This window comes from Camelus bactrianus, chromosome 6 (genome assembly GCF_048773025.1).
Source record: "Camelus bactrianus isolate YW-2024 breed Bactrian camel chromosome 6, ASM4877302v1, whole genome shotgun sequence".
NCBI classification, from domain to species: domain Eukaryota; kingdom Metazoa; phylum Chordata; class Mammalia; order Artiodactyla; family Camelidae; genus Camelus; species Camelus bactrianus.
The window spans coordinates 57422584-57441295 of record NC_133544.1 but is presented as its reverse complement, the minus strand read 5'-3'; the positions used below and the strand labels follow the sequence as shown (position 1 = coordinate 57441295).

Here is an 18712-nt window from a genome sequence, read left to right as displayed (position 1 = left end):
CTAATAGGATCTGATATTAAAAAAAAACTATAAAGGGCTTTACATAAAGGTCATTCACTTGCAGAGGTAAAATAATGTCATGTATAGGACACAGTATTCCTCACTGGGTCATTCTAGGAAACTCAGTTAATATCATAAGGGTTTTTAATAATCAAAAGGCATATTTTAAATATTTATGTATAAATTATAGTTATATTTAATAAACCACATACTCTAAGAATTACCCTGATATAAGAAATTCTATTAGTATAAAAAAATTGGAATATTTTCTGTGAAGAGTCCTCTTTTAAGGTTGACTGTCTTTAAGTTGTTTTCCCTTGTCAGAACTAGTGTTTAAACTGTTGTTTCCGTTTTTTTCTCATTACTCCTACTTATAAATTTTTTCTTACAGTTTTTAATAACTATTACATTTGCAACTTTAAAATATTTACTTTTAAGTCACATGTTTATTTGTGCCATTTGTTACACCATCTACCTTTGGCTATATGTTAATAATTAAAGAAGCATTTTTCTTCATTATCTGTTACTCTTTTCACTAGAATTTGCTGACCATCTAAGCTTTACTTCTTTGTAAACATTTATTCACCTAAGCAGTAAATATTATTATTATTCTTAGCAAGAATATTATGACTTTTTTATGCAGAGCTCTTAGAACTCTTCTCTTGGTATTTGTTACTGTTTTGCATATTTCTTCTTTTGGGATGTTTAGATTATAGATGCTGCTTATATTTCCTTAGATCATTTAGAAGTCCTGGCATTTATCCAGCAGTTGATGTTTCATTGAAAAGTTAGAAGGAGCATCACAATTTGCAACAACTTTGGCAGATATTATCATGTAAATTGATTGATACTTAAGGATTTTAGTGGCTTGGGTTGTTAACAGTTTACTCTTAATCTATTAGACCAAAGTTGAATCCTTTATTGTTTAAAGTAATCCGTATCTTTTGAAACCTCTTCTTTAGCAGTTTTTTCATTTCTAATACAAATGAAACTTTTCCCCACTTGCTGGTTGTAGGGGTATAGATTCTAAGATTACTTAAATAATTTGGAGGCAAATTTTAATTTATTTGAATTATTATTCCACCTGCATAGTCAAACTGAAGTAATTGTTCTCTACATCAGAAACCTAAGAAAAGGAAAAATCACCAAGTGTAAGTCATAGTAGATGAGAGAGAGAAGTGGCCTTGTGTGCACTTTCCCTCAGTGCTCCCACCCGAGAGGAGGAGCTCTCACATCTGAAAGCTCCATCCCCAGGTAGCTGGCAGAGAACTAGCTGTTAATAAGCTGTTGGGGATCATGGCTTCACTGGTGCTGAATCTTCATTTTTGTTTTGCTTTCTGTGAAGAAAGTTGAGGTACTGAATTAGATCTAAGGACATCATCTGATCGAGCAAACATGTCCTGCCTTAGGTCTACATTCTGAACAAGGCTTAGCCGTTGCTAGCAATGCTAGCTTTTGACTGCAGCCCCTCCTTCAAGGGGCTAATTTTTCTTTGGTTCAACTTCTTTATCTTTCTTAGGGGAAAATGAGCTTTCAGAATAAAGTAGAAACTGAACTCATCTTCACCTGTCAACGCATCAGATTAACCAAAGCCCTTTATTCCCTCAGTAAAACGAGTTGCTTGTCACATTATTGACATGCTGACAGTTGACAGCTAGAATGTTCACAAGCTGAATTTTTTGCTTACCAACGAGTTATTTGTATTTGATTCCAATCTGTTTGTGTCAATTTTATGAGTAGGAAAGGATTGTTTCTGGAAAACTAAGTGATACGCCTTAGACTCAAAGAAGATGGTCATTTAATTATTGCTTAAGTTAGTAGCAGGTTAAAAAAAGACTTAACTGTTAAAATGTTGGAAAACCTTGAAAAATACTAAAATCGCTTTGTAAATGTATATAAAATTTTGAATTTCACTTCGAAGAAACAAACTGGAAATTATAGGTTTCCCTTATAGGTGTGCATTATGCAAGACAAAAAAAAAATTTCAGTCAGTGAACCTCAGTACTAAATTAAGGAAAAGTCTTGGAGCTACCTCAGGATTGACAGAAAATTGTACATTTTAGGTCTTAAGTTAAAAAGTAGTGACTAAAATGTATATATACCACACAGATCCTTTTTTATTCTTTGCAATAACTGGCTTTGATTAACTAATCACTACTCCCCTGATCAAGTAGGGAAGAAATTTTACTGCACTATAAATTAGAACATTTCTCTGGCTGGATTTTGACTGATCTGTTTAAAATGACCTCTTATCCAGTACACATACCAAGTGAATGTTCATATGACCTTGGTGTCTTTTCTTCAAGGCAGGGGAGAATATATCTTGTAGCAGGAAGTCCCCAGTGGACACACTATCACTGTCTTCTACCTCTTTTCATCCCAAATAAGATTAGTCACTATCAGAACTTGAAGAAGTTTTCTTTACTTCAAGTATGATCAAAGACAGCTCTTGAATTAGTGAAATACCCTACAGTTTCTCACTTACTATGAATTTTTGGAGACTATTTCCACATTTTCAAAAAACGATTGTGAAATGACCTTTCTCTAGTTCTTTGCTCTCACTTTTCTGCCATCTGCTTTATGAAGATGAAGCATTGTCATTTAGCGAGACCCAGTTTAATAGGCTCATAAGGGCTAAATTCAAAGAAATAAAGACTTCTCAAAACCTAATAAAAAAGAATGTGACCAACTCAGTTTTTAAAAGGGCAAAAGATTTGACTAAAAAAGATATACAGATGACAGATAAGTTCAACATCAGTAGTCATTAGAAAAATGCAAACTGAAACTGTAGTGAGACACCACAACACATCTATTAATATGTGTAAAATTTAAAATATTGATTATGCCAACCTTTGGCAAGGATGCAGAGGAACTAGAACTCTCATATACTGCTGATAAAAATGTAAAATGGTACACTCATTTTGAAAAACTATCTCTGTTCCTTAGAATGTTAAACACAAGCTCATTATATGCTTGTTATTCCACTCCTAGGTATTTACTCAAGATAAATGAAAGCATATGTGTTTATTGTACATGAATATTCATAGCAGCTCTTTCTAAGAGCCAAAAACTAGAAACAACCAAAATGTCTATCAACAGGTGAATTGATGAACAAATTATGAGCTATCCATACAATGGACTACTATTCTACAGTTAAAAGAGAAGTACTATTAATACATACAACAATATGGATGAATGTCAGAGTAATTACACTGAGTGAAAGAAGCCACACACACAGCAAAAGTGTAATAATCTATAATTGCATTTACATAACATTCATGAAGATGCAAGCTAATCTATAGTGACAGAAAGCAGATCAGTGATTGCCTAGTGACATGGAGAAGGCTGTTGGAGGGCCAAAAGGAAGACATTACAAGGAAGTTTTCATGAGTGAATGATATATTTACTATCTGGATTGTGTTCGTAGTTTCATGAGCATATACACATGTTAAAACTAAGCAAATTATATGTCATTGTACTTGAATAAAACTAAAAAATTCAAACAAAGCTTACTGTTCATCTATTCAGATCTTTTATTTTATAGATAAGAAAACAGATTTTTATTAAGTCATTGAGAAAGCCAAAGACTAATTTTGGTAATGTGAATTTTTGGCTTTACTTTTTAAGTGACATAGAATAGCAAGAAACAGAGATTATAGTGCATAATTTGTGAGTGGGTAAACCTGGGAGATTTTACAGATTTTTCCCTTTTAGGAATATCAGTAGGATAAATGCAGAGAATGGAAGCAGAATTGAGGCGCGTAAAATGTTTAAAATAAAAGGAGAGGACACATGCATTCCTTATTTTTTAAAATAAAATTCTCACATTTTATTTATTTATACCTTGATTTGTTCTACAGAATTTGAGGTCACTTACAATGACAACACACAGAATAGCAGAATAGAGAATAATTAGTTAGTTCCAGGGACACACGAGTGAGTGTAAAAACTAAAACAAAATCAAACATAGCCCTTATAATTCCTCAGTGCTGTGGCCCCCACTTTCCAGAGTCCTTTGTGAACTTCCTGTGAAACTTAGGACTTACACACTAGGAGGAACCTTGGAACAGAGTTCTAAGTAGATATCACAGATAAGTGAGGTTTCTTCCTTGGTCAAATAAGATTAGAAATAAAATTTGCTGTATCATCCTCTTGGAGATTCATAATGCAGTATAATGTATGCATTTTTAAAACTTACTTAACCAGTGTTTCTCAGAACCCCTTTGACTTTGAAATACTTCTAGGGATTATTTCTTATAACCAACTCTGAGAACTAGCATTCTGCATAACATCTATTGTGAAATAATCTTCATTTAATGAGTGAAGGAACTAAGATACCCCTCTCATCAAAAAAGGCTAAATGTCCCCCAGTTACTGGCAGAGTCGAAACTTAAACCTGGAACTTTTTGTATTGTGTTGTGCTATCTTTTTGCCATGCCGTTTATCATTTTTATTCAGTTTCAGTCCAATTCATCAGGTGAAATCAAGAATATCTCATTTAAAGAAATGCCTTAAAGAATTTTTCGTTCTTTTACCTGACTCCTTCTGATAGTGCATTTTTGCTTTATTTCCTATATATTTATTGATTACCTACAATGTACAATTCCATAAATGGTTCTTATTTTAATCTTAGTGAAAATATTCACACCCTGATTGTCACGTGAGTGTTAGAGTACCTTAAAAATAGCATGTACTTTAAGATGCAATGTAAGTGAGCTTCTTTATGCTACACTGCCTTCTAGAGTGCGTTATACTTCACAAATATTTTATTATCAAGCATAGCATACTCAGATCATAATCCTTGGCTGAAAAGTATGAATGTGCGATGTATTTTTTTCTTTTAAAAAGAAAAAACTTTTTATGTGCATTTGTATATTAGATAATTTAACATAATAGTATGTTCACTAATTCTGTAGAGAAAAACAGATCTCAGAGGTACTGAATACTTGACTTGAGACCAACTGCCAGAGCCTGAAATTGAACTTTGTCTTTTGACTATTAAGAGTTCTTTGTATTTTTGAGGGAAAAAAATCCTTTAATGGATGTGTCTTTTGCAAGTATCTTATCCCAGTCTGTGGTTTGTCTTCTCATTCTCTTGGTAGTGTCTTTCATAGAAAAGAGGCTTCTAATTTTAATCAAGTCCAGCTTATTAATTATTTCTTCCATGGATCATGCCTTTGGTGTTGTTTCTAAAAAGTCATCACTATACTCAAGGTCATCTAAATTTTTTCATAGTATCTTCTAGGAGTTTTAGTTTTGCATTTTACATTTAGGTCTGTGATCTGTTTTGAGTTAATTTTTATAAAAGGTGTAGGGTATGCATCTAGATTCACTTTTTTTGCACGTGAATGTCCAGTTGTTCCAGCACCATTTGTTGAAAAGACTGTCCTCCCACCACTGAATTGCATTTGCTCTTCTGTCAAAGATTAGTCGATTGTATTTGTGTGGGGCTCATTGATATATATGTCTTTTTTTTTTTCATAAACACAACACTGCCTTAATTACTGTACCTTTTAAGTTAAATATTAAAATCAGGTGTTGTCAGCCCTCCATATTTTTTCTTCAACATTGTGTTGGCTATTTTGGGTCTTTCATGTCTCCATATAAACCTTAGGAAGAATTTGTCAATATCTACAAAATAACTTGCTGAGATTTTGATTGGGATTGTGTTGAATCTGTAGATCAAGTGGGAAGAACCAATATCTTGACAATGTTGAGTCTACTTATTCATAAATAAGAAATATAGCTTCATTTTATTTACTTTTTTTATTTCTTTCATCAGAGTTTTGTAGTTTCCCTTGTGTAGATTGTGTACATATTTTGTTAGATTTATAACTATTTCGTTCATTTATTTTTTGAGTACTAACAAAACTGGCACTGTGCTTTAATTTCAAATTTCAGTTGTTTGGTTGTATTGCTAGTATATTAGAAAGCAGTTGACTTTTGTATATTAACCTAGTATCCTACAGCCTTGCTCTAATCACTTATTATTAGTTCCAGGAGGGGTTTTTTTTGTGTTTCTTTGCAATTCTCTACAGAGATAATTGTGTCATTTGCAGATGAAGACAGTTTTATTCTTCCTGCCCAATCTGTATGCTTTTTATTTCCTTGTCTTGTTTATTGCATAAGCTAGGACTTCTAGGGCAGTTTTGAAGAGGAGTGTGATAGGAAACATCTTTACTTTGTTCCTGATCTTAGCAGGAAAGCATCTAGTTCATTTGCATTTTGTGTTCTGAAAGAGATTGTGGAGAATCAAATGATATCTTTCTTTAATGTTTGGTAGAATTCACTAGTAAAGTCACCTAGACATGCTTTCTGTTTTGGAAGGCTATTATTAATCAATTTCTTAATAGATACAGGCCTCTTTAGATTATTTCTCCATAAGAGAGTTTTTATAGATTGTGTCTTTCAGGGAATTGGTTCATTTCATCTAGTTATCAAGTTTGTGGGCCCAGAGTTGTTTAAAATACTTATTTATCATCCTTTAATATCATGGGATCATGAGTGATGGCCCCTTTTTCATTTCTGAAGTTAATTATTTGTATCTTCTCTTGTTTTTTTCTTAGTTAACCTGGCTAGAAGTTTATCGATTTTATTGATGGTTTCAAAGAACTAGTTTTGGATTCTAGTGATTTTCTCTAGTGATTTCTTGTTTTTAATTTCATTGATTTCTGCTTTTATTTTATCATTTCCTTTCTACCGTTTACTTTGGATTTAATTTGCTCTTTTTTCTGGGTATGTCTTTTAAGAGTTCAGCACATTGGTGGTATAAATTAAATAGGTCTGAGTGTTATGATAAAATAAGACATAATAGTTTACAAGTGCCATATAAACCTCTCTTTTCTCCAGAAATATTATAGGTAAAGCATTTTTAGGTATTTCATTATAATAAGGTTGCTGATGTTAGTATTTTTAGTATTTGTCATCTATAAAGATCACTTCATATACATTTAAAAATGTTTACTACATAGATAATTTTAGTCAAAATTTAAATATTCTTAATAGGAGTCAATATATCAGATAACTTTATAGATTAAATGAAGTTGTTCTCTTATTCTAAAAGAGATTTAAGGCAGCTTCCACAAATAGCACATACAACAGAAACCGTGAAATAAAAACTCAGAATAGTTGCTGTGTAGTCATAATGGTAATTTTCAAATTTGGCTTCGAATTTTCTGGCAACCAAGGTTAAAAAAAAAGATATATTTAATTTTTAAAAAAAAACTTACCAGAAAGGAGAATTTGTTCTTTATTCTAAGCAAAATGTTCCTTAGTGTCATATTACAACAGACATTGCTCATATTGGGCATTATATAGAGTAAATTGAGTGATGTAATATTTTAATATCAAGTTACTATCATGGGTTTCAAGTCATGGTCAAGGGTGTAATATTAAAATATAATTCAATGAAGGCAGTTTTATGAGTAACCAAAGCAATAAGATTCTAAGTTTATAGCGTTCCAGTGTTTTATCTTAAACTACAAATAGAATTTTTAGTATCTAGAGTAGAAAGATTTCATAGTCTTTAAATAATATATTAATATGGCTTTTTAAGATTAGGCTTTTGATAGGAGTTACGTAGCATAGAAGCTGAGATTACACATTCTGATTTGGGCCTGGTATGCTAGAAAGTCATTGTTCTTGGTTGAGAGAAAAATGCACATATTTCAAATGAGATAACCAGCTAGTAAGGTTGATAGCCTGTTGAAGAAGTTGAAGATTCTCATCAGGTTCCGTATGCTGTCCCATTTCTACACAGAACTGAGGTAGAGTTATAATGATGAATTCTATTCAAGATTTCTAAGTCATTCTGGCATATGAGCAAGTGCTCCAGAATATTTTCAGCCACCTGTGTTATAGAACACTCCGGGTATATTTTCATGGATCATCCAGTTTTTTTGTGCAACATAATTTTTCATGTTAGTAAGCCCATACAAACCCACTGGTATGAAATTCAGCAAAATATTCACCTAAATAACTGGAAATATATTAACATGCTATTTTGTTATATTATAAAAAGCAATTGAGTTTTGGAGAACTCCAGTCATCTTGTAGCACACAAGGTGTACAGTAATGAACAGGTAGCCTAGTATAAACTAAACTTTATACTCTAGTGACATATACAGACCTCAGACTGTTATAATACAGCATACAGATGCTACCCAACGGGAGGAAGAGGTATCCAGATACAGCCCTGAATGATGATAGGCACTAAACATGTAATGAAGAAAAGACGAGCAAGAAAGGCTAGAGTATAAATGAACTTCAACTTAGGTACAGATTATATCCTTAAAAGTATAGTTCTAAGTTTGTTTTAGCCTAGGGATATACTTTCCTATAGATAGTAACATGATAGATAGGTCCCTGTCCTACAAACCCTAATTTGATTCATAATCTCAGATATTCTTAATGTTGTGTTGCAGCAGAGAAGGGTTTATCATCCCCTTTCCCTCCTGTAAGAAGTGCAGAGAGAAGAATATTCGGATTCTTAATAGTAAAAGGAAGTTTTAAGTGTCTAATCCCTTCTTGTCTTTACTTACGCTGCTGCCAAGGGAATAGAATTGGGGCTTGGAGGAGAGGGAAGGTCAAGAAATACTGCTGTAGTCTTTGTCATCATCCAGTCACAGACTGAGGTGAGAAATGAGAATTGTAGCTAGCAGTGAATAGGGAGGCCCCCAATATGGCGATGTCTGTAGCTAGAATAGATGGAGGAGTGGTAAAGAGAAGGAAAAACCCCCACAGGTATAGGAAGGAAAAGGAAATTTCTTTTGTGTCTTGTCTGGGTCATCAGTAAATCTTCCTAAGTGATGGGTTTTCGGAAGGCAAGATAGGCATACTACTTACACATCCCAGATGACTCTTAAGAGTTTTTAGAAGTGCTCCCTTCTTTTGTTCTTTATAAACCCAGTAGGCTGTCAGCTGTCGCCAGTCAAAAAAAAAGCCATATATATAATGTGTATATATACACATATAGACACATACATGTATATATACACAAGCACATATATAATACTTTATACTTTATTTAAAATTAACAAAATGATAAACAAAGTTACAGGTAAATGACAATTCAGTACAATTACTTGGTAATTGTAAAATATATATATGGTAAATTTGATGTAAATGTTGAGGTAGTGCACTGAAAACAGAAAAACATCAGCATGACTGTCCACTGATAGCTCTGAAATTTGGAGAAAAACACTAGAATTTTTAAAAACCAGATTCTTTCCCCTTAGCTCTTCTAAAGGGATTTTTAAGAAGTTCATGGCTCTCAGTTTATATTCACTAGATATAATTTTTATTCCATACGTAGTCCTTTGTGTTTCTATAATATTCCCTTAGTCATTTATTCTTGATATTTATTGAAGCTACCAAAAATCTGTTTATTATCTTGACCTTGTTATTTTGTTTTATATTTTTAATTTGTCTGTTTTCCATGAAACTCTTGTTATCCAATTTGTATTCTCCCTTGAACCCATATTATACAAGAATAATCAGTCTTTTTTTTTTTTTTTAAGAATAATCAGTCTTTGGGATGGAAATTGTTTCTCTTAGTATTTTCCCTTATTTCAATAAATTAAGAAAAACCTGTAGATATTATATCTCTGAGTAAAATACCCATTTACCACATATACATAAATTATGTGTATACCAAAAAAACCAAATATGTGCTAATTGACAAATATACTTTCTTTCATAAAGCATATACAAAGGAAGCAATAAATTGTTCTTGAGGAAAATGTAATTTTCCCTACTCTTTATCTGTGGTGTACATTGGAGTCTGACCTGGATTTGAATCTCAACTCTCTACTACTTCTACTCTGGTAACCTTGAATAAATTTATGTTTCTTTGTGTCTGTTTCTTTATCTTTAAAATGTGACTAATAATTCCTACCTCAGAGTGTTATCTGGAGAATTAAATGAGATAATCTAACTTGGTATTTGTTAAACACTGTTCTCTGGTACCTTAGAGCTCTACAGAGACATTTAATGGGTCACTTGTATCTATTTTATGTTTAGGGGTCTGCAGAAGATTTGGTTTGAGAAAGAGGGTCCTGAGGTTCTGTTTAAAAACATATGAAAGCCATAGTTGTAAGTAAAGTGCCTTGCACATAATAGACACTGAACAGATACTAGTTCTCCTATGCTGGTTAGAAAATCTCTACTTCACTCCTTTCCCTCCTACATGGAGCTGCCTCCCAGTCAGTATTTTGAAATGCTACGTTACTTCTATTTAACTCCTTTATTGAGATACAATTCACATACCATACTATTCACCTATTTAAAGTATACAATTCAGTGGCTTTTAATATATTCAGAGAGTTATGCAACCACAGTCACAATGCAATTTTAGAACATTTTCGTCACCTCCAAAAGAAACTCCGTTAGCAATCAGATTAACTTGCTTTTGAATTCTATTCCCATTGTTCATTAGAAGTTAAACTGTGGGTAAGTTAATACATCAAGAAGAGCAAAATGAATCTAATATCTGTACCTACGTTCATCAGTGAACCATGTTTTTTCATTGATTTATGTAGGTACAGGCATTAGATCCCATTATGGTATTTAGCATACTTAATTTTATATGTTAAATCACTGAAGACTTAATTCTTTACCTTTTTTGCTTCTAGAAGTTCACTTATCTACATTCACAATCTTTAAAGATGACTACTTCATCTGTATATGTCCTGCTTTTAGCTTAGAAATTTAACAGGTATTTTGTGAAGTACCTGTTATGAGCCAGGTGCTATGTTAGACTCCTAGGGTTAAACGATTAATTAGACACACTCCAAGGAGTTAGTTTTAGAAGGGTACATGTAAACCAAAGAGAAATGTTGTGTGATCATTGTTATCATGGAGAAGTGTATATATTAACTCCTATCAGTACATACTTAAGGGAGTAATAAATTCTCCCAGTGAAGAAGATTGAGAGAGGGGCAGGAAGGGGAAAGAACAGAGATTGAAAAGTTCAGAGAAGCTGCAGAGATGCTGTACCTTGAAAAATGAATAGAATTCGTTTTGGCAGGTGATGAAAGAGACATACCTTCTCAAAAAGCTAAGGGAGCCTAAGCCTTGAGGATTAAAGGCATATGCTATGTTTAATGAAAAGCCAGTAAATAAATTGACCTGACTGGAGGGAACTAAATCTAGTGAATAATGGTGAAACAGAAAAGTAGGCTGGAACAGATTGTGAGGGCCTGGGAGTCAGCGCGACACCTTATTTTATCACCTTCCCCCTTCCATTCCTAGCTTACAGAGTAAATGAATATTTATGTTAACATAGTCCCTAGTGCCATCATCCTAGTTCCCCAGGAGTTATCTTAGACTCTTTTCACTATTTTGCTTCCATATACATTCTCATGTTAATTATTAAGTCCCTTCCTTTCCATTCCCACAGTTATGGCCATGGTCTCTTTCCTAGGATCTCCTTTCTATTTCTTTTGTTCCTTTTTTGTTTTTCCATTCCTATGACTTCACTTCTTACCTATTTTGTTATTCAAAGTAGCTTTCTAGGGTAGTTAAAATAGTTCTTATATCAGTGAATCTGAAGAATATGAAAGGCCAAAGAGTTTATAAAAAGGAAGACTTTTTTAGAGTTGATTAACTCTTATCTAGAACTCACTGTTAAGGAAATTCTCTGTGTACTGGTATAGAATATATTGTTGAGTGCGCAGAAGAAATAGTGTATTATTACCTTTGTGTCAGAAAACAGAGGGATATTAGGATATAGATACTATTTGCTTACATTTGCATAAAGAAACTGAAAAACCATAGAAGAAATAAAGTACTGAATATCCAAAGAAGCAGGTGGAAATGGGGTGGGAAAGCACAGGGGTGAGGACAGGTCTCAATCTGTATACCTTTTTATGTTGTTTTGATTTTTAAACCCTATGTTTCATCTGTTTAAAGCTCTGGCCTTGTGTGCCACTGCAGGGGAGTGGGATTGAGGGACTCTGATTGGTTGCCTGTTGCCTAATATGTGAAATCACTCCTTAGTCTACCATTCTGGTATCTCCACTCTGATTATGCCTTGGTCTGATCCGTTTAACTGAAATGAACTTTGTCTGTCCATGTCCCCAAATCACTTTTAAAACAACTCAGAACTCATCACTTCCTTCTCCACATTGGTTAACTATGTATTTCAATGTATCATCTTAGCTTAATATATTTATCTATAGTCTGTATTTATATTTTGGTTTTTTGTTGGTATCTCTAAGTATTCTTATTTATTTCATGAATTGTTTCTACTTTGGCTTAGGTTGTTAATACCTTCAATAATAAAGCATGTTCTTTTCTCTCTTTTATCTTATCCTGAAACATAATTTAATAGATACTTGATAGTAATTTTTATTTACCTTGGCATGTCCTAACCCATTAATTTCACTTGGATAATTTTAAATTAGAAAAACTGCCATACAGAAAAGCAAAGTTTGACAACTTTTCCATTATATAAGTTTCAAAATATTTAATAGGTAAATTAATGAGGAAAATAATTTATTTTAAAACCATTGAAAATAATTGAATTAGGGTAACTTTCTGTCCAGTTAGGATGAAAATATGTGGATTTACCCACTAAAAAAGTAAACATAACATGACTACCTGACATTAATTTGCATGAAATACAGTGTGATTTGTATGCTGTTTGCTAATTAATACAATAATTGAGATTTGTATGATTTTTATCTTTGCTAATATATAGGACATGAAGAGTTCATTCTGAATTTATAAGTCAAATATGGTAAAATACTCAATCTGTTGTTTTTATATTAAGTGTATGATCAAAAGTAAGAAACTTTTAATTCTATTAGGAAATGAACATTTGTTTTTAAAATTGATCATAGAAAATAGAAACTTGTAAGCTGAGTGACCTTTAGTGTGTTTTTATTACTTGATGTATTCTAATCAGATACTTACTTTGAAACAGGCAAGAAAATTGGATGTATATTTTGAATATGAAGAAAAAATAATGAGCAAAACTACTCTGGATAAATCTCTTCTAGATATTATATCAGACCCTGATGGTACGTACCATAAATTTGAGGTTAATGTAAGTTTTACATCTGACGAATCCAGGATTTCCAATTTGAGTAAAATCTGAATAGAATTACTATTTTTCTCACAATCTTTGCTATTAATGAGATAGTTAAATGAGCTATTCCTGTTGAGAAGTTTGTAACATAGCAGTTCCTAATGTAGAAAAATTATTTGCATTTTATTTTATTGTACTTTGGGGTCCAAGGGCTTTTTTTAGGGGGTGGTATTTAAGTGCTTTTTATATTCATTTAAAGTGATACAATTGAAGCTCAGTTTCTGCTGGTTCCAGCAAGATTTGAAGGTGTAACATTCAAAGCAAGCATCTCTAATTGATACACTTTCTAATAACTTTGGTTTAACCCTCTGTAGAGTTTCCTAAAAAGATGTACTAAAGCTGAATTGTTTTAAATATTTAGGGAATTCACTTTTAAAGAAACTCTGTAGTTATCCCTTTATATTTATAGTTATCTAAATATATGTATGTTAGATTTTCTTAAGACAAGATGTAACTATTTGTACTTTGGAAATATAATCTAATCATTGCTTTCAATTATGATTATAAGATTTACATAGAGTTTTAGGCTCTAAAATTCTCTAAACCCTAGAGAGTTGTTGATAATTTCAGAACAGTTTTCAATTCAAATCTCAGCTCTTTTCCAAAATGAATAAAAAACATATAAGCTATTCAACTTATATTTTATGTACAAGATCTTCAGTTGAATGATGGTGGGTTTTGAGTTATACTTTTGGTATGACTTTTAGGTTTTATTCCAATTTGGAAAGTAATAGAGAAAATCCAAATTGTTTGTAGTTAAAGAATTGTATTCATAAAAACATCTGAGAAGCAATAGTATTGCTCACATTTTTTAAAAGCTAGATTTGTGGGGAGAACATAGCATTTTGAAGGCGTATGCACTTCACAATGAGAAAAATGCAAAATACATTTGAGTCTATCACTTCAGAGCTATTCCTTGTTATTTATAATGAGTTTTGAATAAAGTTGAAGCAAATAAGTATGTTGATTAAAAAAGCAATCAGAACTTTTCCATTTCCTTCCCTTTACGTTCTCAAACCGTTTATTTTTAAAGATGTAAAGTAGAGAAGAGCAAGGTAGGCGTTCATGCAGAATGGCACTGTCATACCACTTGAGCCCAGAACAAGAGTCAGAACCTGAGCAGGATGAGAAGGACATGCATATGTTGGGTTAGAGGGAGGGTTGGTAATCTAGCATGAGGTATCAGAGTCCAGGTGGAGTGAGCAGAGTGTCCACGTGTGGGAGCAGTTCAGCCCAAAGTATAAGAGCCTTATCAGATTAAGAAGGGTGACCCTGCACAGGACAAATCAAGCATCGACTCAGGTTGGGTGAAAATTATAGCCAGGCATGTGGGTGGGTCCATTGTGGGGGATCAGAGACCAAGTGGAATGACATGACATCCATGCAGGCAAGGGGACATAGTAGAGATAGGATATTGGTTACATACATGAGACTGGTTAAATAAGTAAATAAATCAGATAATATAAGGAGAGCCAGGTAGCCTATGATCAGAGAAGGAAGTTACAAATATGAAAAAGGAGAAAACTAGAATGACCCCTGTATTATTGGATTGGAATTGGAGGTACTGATGTGGACTTGGTATTTTTGTTAAGTATTTGTCAAATAGAGAAACAAATATAGATACACGTGTGTGTATGTATACACATCTATATGTATTCCCTAGCTCTGCCAACTGAGCAGAGCTAAGGGCAACATGCATACCCCAAGATAAAGATCTTAACTTATAAATTCCACTTTCTACTAGGACTCATTGGAGAAGTAGTTGATTCCAGGGAGAGAAAGTACAAAATAAGCCTGGAACATTTTGTTGTGTCAGAAAGTAAGGAAAGTACTAAAAACATGATGAAACATGTCAAAGGACCCAGAAGTCAGCTTGAAGAGGCCCCCAGTGGCCAGATCAGGACTGTATCAAAATAAATAATGACAATAACAGATGATAACATCCTGAATGAAATAGAAAGCCATGAGTCCATGTGGATAAAATAAATGAATGAAGAAATTTTACAGGTTACTTACAGTTTCAAAATACCTCCGTACAAAATACTTATTCATTATAGAGGAAGAAAAACTAACTTGACAGTGAAGAAGCCTCATAGATCCCTTATTAGACAGTCACAGTGGACATACTGAAATATACCACCCAATAGGATGCAATACAAAGAAATACAGTATCACTTTTCGTTATGTTCCTGCCGACGATGTACAACCTGAATTTAATTATGAGGAAAATCAGACAAAACTTAAATTATGGAGTATTCAAAAAAAAAAACAAAAAACAAAAACCCTGTAATCTTTATCAAGGCCATGAAGTCAAGGAAAGACTTGAGGAACTATTTCATACAGAAGAAGACAACTGTATGTAAGGGATGACGGCTCTTTGAAACACAATTCTGAAATTGATCCTTTTCCCATAGAGGATATTGTAGAGATAATAGGTGAAACTTGAAATGGCATCTGAGCATTAGATGGTAGTAATGTATCAACGCTAATTTTCTGATTTTGATAGTTATTATATTGAAATTATTTTATTGGAGACTATTTGACGTTTGGAAATAATGGGACAGCAGATCAACAACCTTCAAATTATCCGGGGAGAAAAACTCACTGAATTATTCTTGCAACTTTTCTCTGAGATTATTCAGTGAGTAACTTCTGACTTTAAAATAGCAGTTGCAGTAGACAGTTATGTGTGACAAGAGGATCCAGGCTGTAGCTGCAGGCTCTAGAGTACTCACAGTTGTAAAGGATACATTTTGACAATTTCCGTTAGGTTCCCCTGTGATTGATGTCATTATAAACATCTAATGCCCTCACTTCTTAGCATCATATAACTCTTAAAAACCTTAGCAGAGGTTTTAGGGCACTTATTAACACTGTAGCAATTATAAAATACGTTTCTCCTTGAAGGAGAGTGGGAACTGTTCCTTCTTTAAGCAGAGTAATCTCCTAGTCTTAGAAAAGGCTATGCTGGATACTGAGGATATTAAAAACAACAGCAAGACCCACAGGCCCCTAAAACAATAAGGGAGGGGGAACCCTTTCCCTTATATCTTAGAAACCATTGTCCCAAGAGCCAACAGCAAGCCCCGTTCCTCTTTTTCTTTGTCCTCTAGCTGCTTGGTCATAGTTGCAGGAAATGCACAACGGAGCGGGGTAACGAAAATCAAAGCTTTCTGGCTGGAGCACCAAAAAGAGAAGGCCAAGGAAACCAGAAAGTACCAGGAGATTGCAGAAGGAAGGAGCTTAGGAAAGCAACTCCATAAAGTTGTTTATGAATTCCTGGGCTTACCTCTGAGTTGTATATGCATGAATCTGATCCTAACAGCATTCCAAAGACTGAGAGGTGAAGGCCCAGATGACCTCCCACTTCCCATATTGGCCACTGAGCAATGGGACAGATCCCAGTAGCACTGCAAACGTTTTGAAGATAGAATCCATGATGGAACCACAACTCACAGAGGCTGGTAGGAACTTTGGCCTGAACCTAGCCAGGTGAATTACCTAGTAAAACAAAAATAATCAGCTTTCTCCTAGGATGTAACAAGACCCTGAATCCCATAACCTATTTCAGAGTGTCTAAAATAAAATATTTATTTGTAAACATGAGGTCTTTGCAGAACCTGTCACTGATCTTTACTACCAGTCTGTCATATTTAACAGATAAGGAAAATTTGAAGATAAAAAATCAGTGATTCATCACTCATTATGTTTTTTAAAAATTATCCTTGTTTTTATTCTATGATAAAGTATAACAATTCTGAGTTCTTACATGTTAGGATGCACTTTAAAATGAGAGTACATGTTGATATTTGTTGAATAGTGAAACTGAGTTACTCCTGACCAGTGCTTTATCACTTTGCACCAGCGTGTACCTAGTAACTGAGGGGAGAATAAGTTTCTCCAGACAGTCTTGGGCTTTGAGTAATAGGAGTAGTAGCTCAAAGCACCCATTGAAAGCAAGAAATCTCTCTGAAATCTTATATATTGTCTTAAATTCAAACAAATACAGTCTGCATAATATAACAGTGTTTGTTTTACTGTAAACCCATGGTTTTTTCCAAATCTTCATAGACCCTTCAGAAAGAAGAAAAATGTATATTCAGTGGCTCCCATATGAGAAGTATGACCTCAGGCTCAGCTAGATGGTTTTAGCCAGCAAGGTTTCATAACCCAGTACCTACGGGGACCACACAGCTGGTTTCTCAGGATAGTCCCATTTTTATACCAGTTGTCTTTAACGTAATTATTACTAGCATCCCCTTTTTACCTCAGAAGTATGCTATTTTAGAATTGTATGATTATCCTACCTGTACCTTTCTTTTCTTTGTGTGTTTATATCTGAAAGGTGAGTCTCAACATTACAGACGGTTTGGAAGATAGAGTGGAGATACTTCCATAGCTCATCCCTGTCGTCCCATAGCATGTGCTCTTTTTCCCTGTTGTAATTTAGTGCCTATTACCTTAAATCAGTTGAATCAAGAACCTTATTTTGTCTTGTCACATTTATATATGCCTTCTGTTCAGTGTTGACTATAATAGATAACAGCCAGAATTATGAAAGTCTTTTTTTTAATTTAATTTATTTTCCCCTTTGTAGCAGGAACTCCGGAAGATAAAATGAGGCTGTTTCTTATCTATTATATAAGTGCACAGCAAGCACCTTCTGAGGTATGTCCTCTGAATTCAGTTATTGGGAGGAAGAGGGAGTACTCATTTGTTTTGAAAATAGAAGTAAAACTCACTGTGGCCAAATAACTACTTCATTCCTTTGTTTAAAAGAAAAACAATTTGTTAAGGCTGGTTCTATTTACTGCTAACTTTTATAGCATTATTTTTTCTCACCAAGAGAACTATCTCCTCATGAAATGACTTTTAAGTGTTTGGAATATGAACTGAATTCAGTGGCCAAAATTCTTCTGGAAAATAACTATTCTAAACTAAGTAAACCAAGTTTACTTTGCTTTTTGAAAGGTTGGTTTTATCATTTCTCATCATCTGATAACCTTAGAAGTTCCATTTCTTTAAGCTGTAGCCATTAATACATATTTTCCTTCCAAGGAATTTATCTTTAACCTGAAATAGAAATTTGGTAATATTTTGTGGTTAAATTTTAAGACTAATGTCCACTATAGAATATAGAGAAGTCACTTGGAGGAAAATACCTAAAGTTCTAAAAGTTAAATAAATATTTTAATTTGATAAAATTAAACTTCAAATTCACAAATGTCATGATTCATATAAAAATAAAATTGAGATACTTTGTATTATGATAAAATAGCTACTTTTATATCAGAATAAATTTCTAAGAATTATTGGAAAATGACAAATTTTCCTTTCTGTAAGATTTCTTTCTCACTGGAAGAGTAGATATTGGTTGTTTTCTTTTTTTGTATTGAGCCATCAATTGCTTTGGGGGAAAAAAATTAAGTGTATATAGGTAATTGACTTACTGTGAAGGAAAGCAGTGATTTTGGTATCAGTCTTGTTGGTGGGTTAGAGACCTTTTAACTCTTTCTAATGTTAACTTAGTATAATTTTACTGGATGAGCAACAAGCATAAGGACCTCAGGGATGACATCTAGAATGATATAGCTGTTAGCAAACACCTTTCCTTTGCTGGTA

General features: G+C 33.4%; 1 protein-coding gene across 1 annotated transcript in view; it reads left to right on the top strand.

Moving 5' to 3' along the window:
* The window catches only part of SCFD1 (sec1 family domain containing 1), an 88102-nt gene that overhangs the window by 38592 nt on the left and 30798 nt on the right, over nt 1–18712 (top strand). The window contains exons 15-16 of the mRNA XM_010963018.3: nt 12926–13022; nt 17688–17758. Of these exons, the coding sequence (XP_010961320.1) occupies nt 12926–13022; nt 17688–17758 (168 nt within the window). The remainder of the gene's footprint in view (nt 1–12925; nt 13023–17687; nt 17759–18712) is intronic.